The 7447-nt window shown below is 41.7% G+C and overlaps 1 protein-coding gene across 2 annotated transcripts; it reads right to left on the reverse strand.

Annotated features, from left to right (window-relative positions):
* Positions 1-2390: 2390 nt before the first annotated feature.
* LOC129351746 (interleukin-20 receptor subunit beta-like) lies at positions 2391-6843 on the reverse strand. Of its 2 annotated transcripts, none has more exons than XM_055020658.1 (6): positions 6722-6843; positions 5832-6016; positions 5446-5570; positions 5179-5290; positions 4265-4434; positions 2391-3539 (listed from the first exon to the last, which is right to left on the reverse strand). In XM_055020658.1, the coding sequence occupies exons 1-6, from the start codon at positions 6811-6813 to the stop codon at positions 3453-3455; spliced, it is 771 nt and encodes a 256-aa protein (XP_054876633.1). In that variant the 5' UTR covers positions 6814-6843; the 3' UTR covers positions 2391-3452. The 2 variants fall into 2 exon arrangements, with proteins under 2 accessions (XP_054876633.1, XP_054876634.1); XM_055020659.1 differs by having other exon boundaries at positions 5145-5290.
* Between the last annotated feature and the right edge of the window lie 604 nt (positions 6844-7447).

Consider the following 7447-nt stretch of genomic DNA (forward strand, 5'->3'; position numbering starts at 1 on the left):
ACGGATGAATTTCTCTATGTTTTGCTGCGACTTTAGTCGTCTAATCGTGGAGATGTTCTTCAGGTGACAGAAGGCCGACTTTATAACTGACTCTATGTGTCTGAAGGTTTAGTTGGCCTGATCTCTAAAAGCAGGCGGCTCACAGAAATCTGTCACTGGGACTTTAAATCTCTGTTCGGTTGTATTATTTAGCCTCGTTAATATTTTTCTAATAGAAATGATGATTTGCCAGAAGAGCTAAGATCTGTAAGCTAAAGCTTCGGTCTTCACTGTGTCTCAGGCTGAGTGTTAATTATGACCCAAATGCAGAGCCAGCTGTGTGATGAAGAGGAGTTTAACACTGAAAATCCAACAGAAGCAAATGAGGGACAGTAGAGGCAGAGTGCATGCTGGGAAACTGAGGGAGGAGACTAATGAATCCTTACAATAACACATATTGTAAGGATTAGAGTTTATTTAGGTTTCTGTGTGGGTTGAGTCTCTGTTGTCTCGTCTATCCCTGGATTGACCTCAGCTGTGTCTTGGTCCTCGATCCCTCTGTCTATTTAAGTCCAGCTGTGTCTCTTTGCCAGGTCCTCGTCTCATGTCTTTACTCTTGTCTTCTGTAGCCTGTTGCTTCCAGTTTTGAGCTCCTGGCCTTCTGCTCACCTGTGCTGCCTGGATTTTGTGTTTATTCTTCATTAAATCGTTTCAATCTACTAACCTGAGTTCACTGCGTCATCCTCACCATTCCACAACCGCAACACATGAAACATACTGAGAGCACTTTACAAATAAGTATATTATCATGATCTTTATTATTATTATTATGCTCATTTCAGTGAATCACTGACTTGGCTTCAGTCCAAAGTATCGCAGCCTGATCAATAACTCAAGCCTGATAAAAAATAAAAACGAACTGAGCAGAGATTCGGTGTTTGAGATGAAGGTTGGTAGTTGGAGGCAGAAAAACCATGAGGTTCCTGTTGGCCTCAGATATTTATTTTCAGGTTTGTTCCAGGTTAGACTTTGATAAACTTTATTTAGGTTCAGGTTGATCATGACATGATGACTCAGGCATGAAGGTGAACGTCTGAATGGTTTCCTGGGAATGCTGCATGACTGGCTCTGAGTTTAATGAGCGATTATGAAAACAAATCAGGAGAAAATGAGTTTCCAGAGAAGATGTCAGAAACTAATCCGACTTTATGCTTCACTGGTTTTCAGCTCTTTGCTCTCTGGATGTTTCTCCTGACTGGTTTGGTGTCAAATAACGTTAAGATGTTCAACAAAGTGTGTCGCTGATTTTTTTAATTTTAAAGTTTCTTTATTCTCATGATGCACTCAGATGAGATGAGATTAATAAATACAGAGTTTCAGCTAATAAAATCCTAAAACAGTTTTATAAATATGAACCTATAAAAAGTTGATAGTTTCTTTTGTTGTGATGAGAATGAAAGCTGCGGTCTGAGCCTTTACAGCGACGCTTGGTGAACGGAGGAACAGAGAACCGTCTGATTCACAGCAGCATGAGACACAGGTCCACAATGTTTCACACTAACTGGTCTGAAATCTGATCTCCTGTCTGTTGAGCCGCTGGCGGACATGATGGGTCCACAGCCAGGGACGCTCGTCCCCATGTCCCGGGACGGAGACGTTCGTCTCCATGTCCCGGGACGGAGACGTTCGTCCCTATGGTTCGTCCCCATGTCCCGGGACGGAGACGTTCGTCCCTATGGTTCGTCCCCATGGCTCGTCCCCATGTCCCGGGACGGAGACGTTTGTCCAACACAAAAATCAGTTTGAGAAAGAAACCGAAGAGAAAACCCTCAAAGTATTTCTACTGCAATGTTTTCAATATTTACAAAGTTAAACTATCATCTGCATGGCACGTTGAATTTACAACTTTAATTATCAGAACAATATTTAGAAGATTTTACTAAATTTTGATTCCCATTCATTCTAAATTTTAAATGATCCAACAAGGTATAAGAACATTTAATTGTAAAGTATTGCAGGCATGTTAATCCAACAGAAAAACATGATGTTTATCAATCATTTGATAAAAACAACACTTTATATTTTACTTTGACGTAACGTCCCTTATTATCCACCAGGGGGCGGTGTTTCCTGCTCGGCATTTCCTCTTCCTCCAGAAGTCTCTGCACAGTAAAGCCCAAAGTATTCATACTGGCAGATTTAGGTTTAAAGTGACCTTTTACACATTTCCTCTAATGTCAATCTGAGATTAGGGTGATGGTAAAGAGTCCTTCAGTCCTCATGGACTTGGAGTTGATCACTAAACATAAATTATCAAAATATCAGGAAAATACAAAACACATCTCCATCGTTTCTTCATGCAGTTTATTTAAAATCTTCATTTATTGACTGACATAGATCAGTGTTCTTGAGTTAATATGGACAAAATTATACTTCATTATAAAAACACATTTCAACATCCACAAAAACACATTTATTTTAAATTCAGTGCAGAAAACAACTTGAAGAAAAACGTCCTTTTACAAATTATTGTTTTAGTTTCACAGCGTTCCAACATCAAGCATCAGTTTTTCTAGGAAGTTTTACGTTTCTTCAATCAGATCGAGATGAAAAACATACATTTGTGATATTTTCAGAATCATTGTTGGTGAAAAATCTTTTACACCCTCAGAAAAGAAAGATTATAATTTATTCTGCATTTAAAGAAAGATTTTCTTTCCAACATGAATGTTTAACTCATTCATCTAAAGTCTAAATTTGATGGAACTGTTGATCAAATGGAAGCAGAAAATATTTTAGTCTGGACAGAAAGTTGGGGTAAAAAAAGATTTATAAAAAAATAACTGAAATAAAGACAAAAGAAAAGCATCCAAGACTGTCATGGCAACGGGGCAACAAATCACTTCCTGTTGCTGTTGCCATGGTAACTAGCTGCATCAGGAAACAAAACCCTAAAATGATTTTTTTATTTTCTTTAAATCTTTTCATGACAAAACAAGAAGCAGTTTATAAAACAATAATCTTTGAAATAAAAAGACGCAGAAGAACCGAACGTTAATAAAACAGTTTAAATTCTCCTTCATCAAAACGTCTCAGTTTGAACCCAAACCTGCTAAAGTGTTCATCTGACGTGAAACCATGAATATATTAATATAATTAACATAAACATCCTCGTTCTTCATCAGGTAAAGTTTAGGTTTTACATGTATATAAATATAACAGGAACTCTTATCTGATCTTTTTATGGTATTTTCTTTTTCTCAAATCTGCTGAGAACAACTGTAGCTGTGACCTTTGACCTCCTCTCCCCTCATGCAGCCTGGTTTTAAACCAGAAGTCAGCAGAACCTGGAGGTCGGCTTCCTTCGGTCCGCCGGACCGGGAAGCGGCTGTTTCCATGGGGATCGAAACGCACGCCTTCCAGCTCGTTTAGACCTGCAGGTCGAGCAGCGCCGAGTTGGGGTCACGCAGGGGTCACGTTGCCCCGCCCCTCAGCAGGTGGGGCGTTTCCTCACAGAGCTCCTCCTGAAGAATCACAATCCGGACGGCGACGTTTCCGTTCTGCACACAGACCAAAAAACCTGCTGCAAAACTTCAACATTATGAAATAAATTCAGATCTAAATCCAGACCTCCTGCTGTTTGCTGAATTTCTACACCAGTTTCACAAAGCAGGAAGCACCAAGACAAGCAGCAGTGACGCCGCTCATCCAACCGTTTCTGCATCACAGCATCATTTTCTCTGATTACAGAGAAAAACAGACAAAACTGTCTGAGCAGAGAAACATCAGAATCTAAAGTGGGAAAAGCATCATTCAGAGATAAACGGCAGCGGAGGATAGAAGAAATCTGGTGTTCAAAATTGAATCAATCCTGTTTCTCCATCAGTATAACAGAAAAATATATTTTTAAGTTGTTTTTGGTTGAGCCTTTAAGTGATTTTACTTTTGTTTTGCTTAAATCCTGGAAGGAACAAATTCCCCAACACTATTTATTTTATTTCACACATTACAAGAGTTTTTGTTCCTCTTTAGAACTAAAACTTTCTCTAGGAGAAAATTCCCCAAAATGTAACTATATGTCGGTTTTTAAAACTTAAAAATAAGAAAAATAAAATCTTGTCAGACTTAGAAAATTAGTCTTCAAAAATTTTGGCCTTTTTTCTTCATACAAATTTTCTCACATTTTGCACCCAGAACTATTTCTGTGAAAATCTCAGTTTTGTTGTCTGGTGAATAAAAACAGAATAAAAAGTGAAATCTGCAGGTGGAGGTTCTGAAGACCCACCAGCGACGGCGGCAGCGGCTCTTTCTGGAAATACTTCTGACAGGAGTCGGGTCGACAGGAGTCGGGTCGACAGTGGACGAGCGACCAGAACAAACCGATCAGGAGGCCCAACATGGCCACCACCGTCACCGTCACCACGGTGGGCTGCTTCCACGCCGGAGCGCCAGGACCTGCAGGAGAGCCAGGCACGGTTCTGATTAAAGCACAGCCAAATGGGAACTGATCCGTTTTCTAAGGAGATTTGCACCAGCGGTTCAGTCCGCTTCGCTCGGCGCAGTGTGAATGCTAATCGAACTCTGGTCCAAAACTCAGTTTGGGTTCAGTTGAAGTGAACTTCAGTTTGGTTTGAATTCTAACACCAAGCGGACCTGAGACCACTCCACAAATAAGGCATTCTGGGTAATTACAACCGAAACAAAGGTGCTAGCCTAGCGCTAGCAGGACAAATGTCCTGTGTTATTTTACCGAAGACTAGAGAGAAATCCTCCAACCGCTAAAATCTGACACATCCATTTTAGTTTTTGTGAAGAAGGATGTCGAGGTCAGCGTCTTCAGAGTTTTTCATGTTGTTTCATCCAGTGGTTCTTGGTGCAGCGCCCCCACAGGCGAGGAGGGGAACTGGTTGCTCAAATCGTTTGGTTGTTTGAGTCAAAGCAGAGAGAAGAAGAACCGCAGCAGCTGGAGCAAATGTTTCAGCTTTGGTCCCAATCAAACCAACTCTACTGGCCTATCAGGTGAAAACATCTGTACTGTAGAAACCATCAATGAATCTGTTACTACAAAATATATTCTTTGGATATAAAGACTTTTAACCCCAGAACAGATCTATTCTTGCAGCTGCTGTTTCACCTGGTTTTATGTTTCTGTAAAGTTTTCAAACCTGTGATGGAAACAGTGGCTGTCGGTGAACCCACTCTGCACGTCCTGATTCAGGACAACCTTCGCCTTGACGCAGTACACCGCTCCCTCCTGCAGGGCGGCGACCTGCAGCACCTCCTGGTCTGCTGGCATGGAGTAAACTTTAGTCTGAAAAACAGAAATGAAGAAGAAACGGTTCAGTTCATGCTGCCTGAAAACAGCTGCAGGCTGAGACTCCAAGATTATCCAACTTCTGCAGAAATAAACTGAGGGAGAAAAAGAAGAAATGAAGATAAAACGAGAATAAAGACGAATAAAACAACCTGATGCCCTTTGTCTTTCCTCCACATCGTGACCGTGGTAACGGCGGTGAGAGGAAACTTCCTGACGGAAACCAGCAGAACGGCGCCCGCTGCCGTCAACCTGAGCTCAGGGACCGGAGGCGTGACTGCAGAGAGACACGATCACACTGCCTGAACATACGACCTTTGACCTGCAGAGAAATCTTTACTGCAGCGGTAAAGATGGCTGCGGCGGCCATCTTTACCGCAGTAAACATAGCGCTGTGGCGGCCATCTTTACCGCAGTAAACATAGCGCTGTGGCGGCCATCTTTACCGCAGTAAACATAGCGCTGTGGCGGCCATCTTTACCGCAGTAAACATAGCGCTGCGGCGGCCATCTTTAATGTATCGGTTGAGAACTCTTACTGTTGTTCCTGTTGAACAGAAATCTGGTCCAGGCGGACATCTTGGAGCCACACTGTGCCCTGACCCGCAGGCTGTAGTCGGAGTCAGATCCCAGGTCAAAGGTCAGGTCGCAGCTGGTGAGGGGGATCCTCTGGCACTCAGTAGCGTTTATCCAGCTGCCGTTCCTGATCAGGAGCTCAAACTCCCTGAAAACAGAAAGAGGTGGAAACAAAGTGACTCAGAAACAGCCTGACTCTCCGACGTCCTGCGGTCTGGTTACAGTCACTGAAGTCTCCATCAGTTTGATTCTAAGAGAATCTCAGTGATCCTGGCTGCTCTTTCTGCTCTAATTGTTTTGGTCTCAGGTTCAGGATCAACGTTGCTCAACAGCCGTTGATCTGCATTCCCCCTGCAGGATGCTGCAGCTGTCAGTCAGGCATGCAAACGGCTGCCAGCCCAACGTTGATCCCTCTGGCCTCCTGTTCGCTGTGACTCACCTGCCTCGTCCATCAGGTCGGGTCGGTTTGCTGGAATATGAAGCAAAACTAAAACATAAACAGAGTCAGGCTGCTTGTCACTCGCTCACTCACTCATATGTATCCTGTCTTTGAGCAAATAGTAACTCAAACACCAAACTGCTCTGCAAACAGAGCAGCTGAAAAAAAGCTGGTTTCATTTATTGTGTCCAACATAGAAATTAGTTATTATTTTTGCATTATGGGTCAATAAGTTTGTATTTATGTATTATTAGAAAATAAATAAAGAGAGGAAAATGAAAGCTGGAGGCAGATTTGATCATTAATATTTATGATTCATTAATGACAGGAAACATTTTTCTGTTTTATGCAGATCTATTTGCTCTCTGCGTTTCTCTCTGTTCATCAGTTCAGAGGTTTGGTGACTTGACTCACCCCTGGTACTGAACGGAGTAAAGCACGGTGGAGTTGCATGATGCTCTGGGCTGCGTCCAGCGCAGGACGTGTCTCCTGCTGACCGTGTCCATGGAGACGGCCTGCGGAGCCGGCAGCGTCCCGACGCCTGCAGGGAGTTTCATCATGAGCCAAACTCAGTCGGGTCGACTCAGATCTTGTTGCTCTTTAAAAATATAAATTCTTCCTCACAAACATTTAGTAAAACATTTAATTCTGCTGAACAATAAGTTGAATGAAAAACTGTCAAATGTTTTGTGGTAAATTGAAGCCGATGGATGAAACATCTGCAGAACTGAATTCAGTTTAAATGATTCTGATTGTTCCAGCAGAACCAGAACAACACGACCAGAACCCACAGAACCAGTAACTAGTTACTTTTCTCAGCTCTTTGCTTTTGCTAAAGTTTATTCAAGTGAGACCTCTTGTGTTATAGACCAGCTTTGTTATTCTAATATTAAATATTACATGATTTCATAATTATTCTTTAGTTTTTTTACAGTAGAAATCGAACTGATCTGTCGCTAAACTCAGATCATTTATTTTCTATTTTTAATTTCACTTTAGTAAAAACATGTTGAAGTCGTTTTGCTCTTCAATCAGAGCAGTTATGATTTCATGTTCACAGCCCAGTAATATCTCACTAATATGAAATCACAGTAATATCTCAATAATATGAAATCACAGTAATATCTCACTAATATGAAA

The sequence above is a fragment of the Poeciliopsis prolifica genome, unplaced genomic scaffold, assembly GCF_027474105.1.
Source record: "Poeciliopsis prolifica strain line A6 unplaced genomic scaffold, Auburn_PproV2 SCAFFOLD069, whole genome shotgun sequence".
Classification (NCBI taxonomy): Eukaryota; Metazoa; Chordata; class Actinopteri; order Cyprinodontiformes; family Poeciliidae; genus Poeciliopsis; species Poeciliopsis prolifica.

Bases quoted from the DNA above. Each gene is read 5' to 3' on its own strand.
- LOC129351746 (XM_055020658.1), bottom strand. From the start codon at position 6,813: ATGGACACGGTCAGCAGGAGACACGTCCTGCGCTGGACGCAGCCCAGA. The intron at 6,017-6,721 runs GTGAGTCAAGTC...TTCTGTTTTCAG, and splicing joins TACTCCGTTCAGTACCAGGG to GGAGTTTGAGCTCCTGATCA. The intron at 5,291-5,445 runs GTTGTTTTATTC...TCTGTTTTTCAG, and splicing joins GGAAAGACAAAGGGCATCAG to ACTAAAGTTTACTCCATGCC.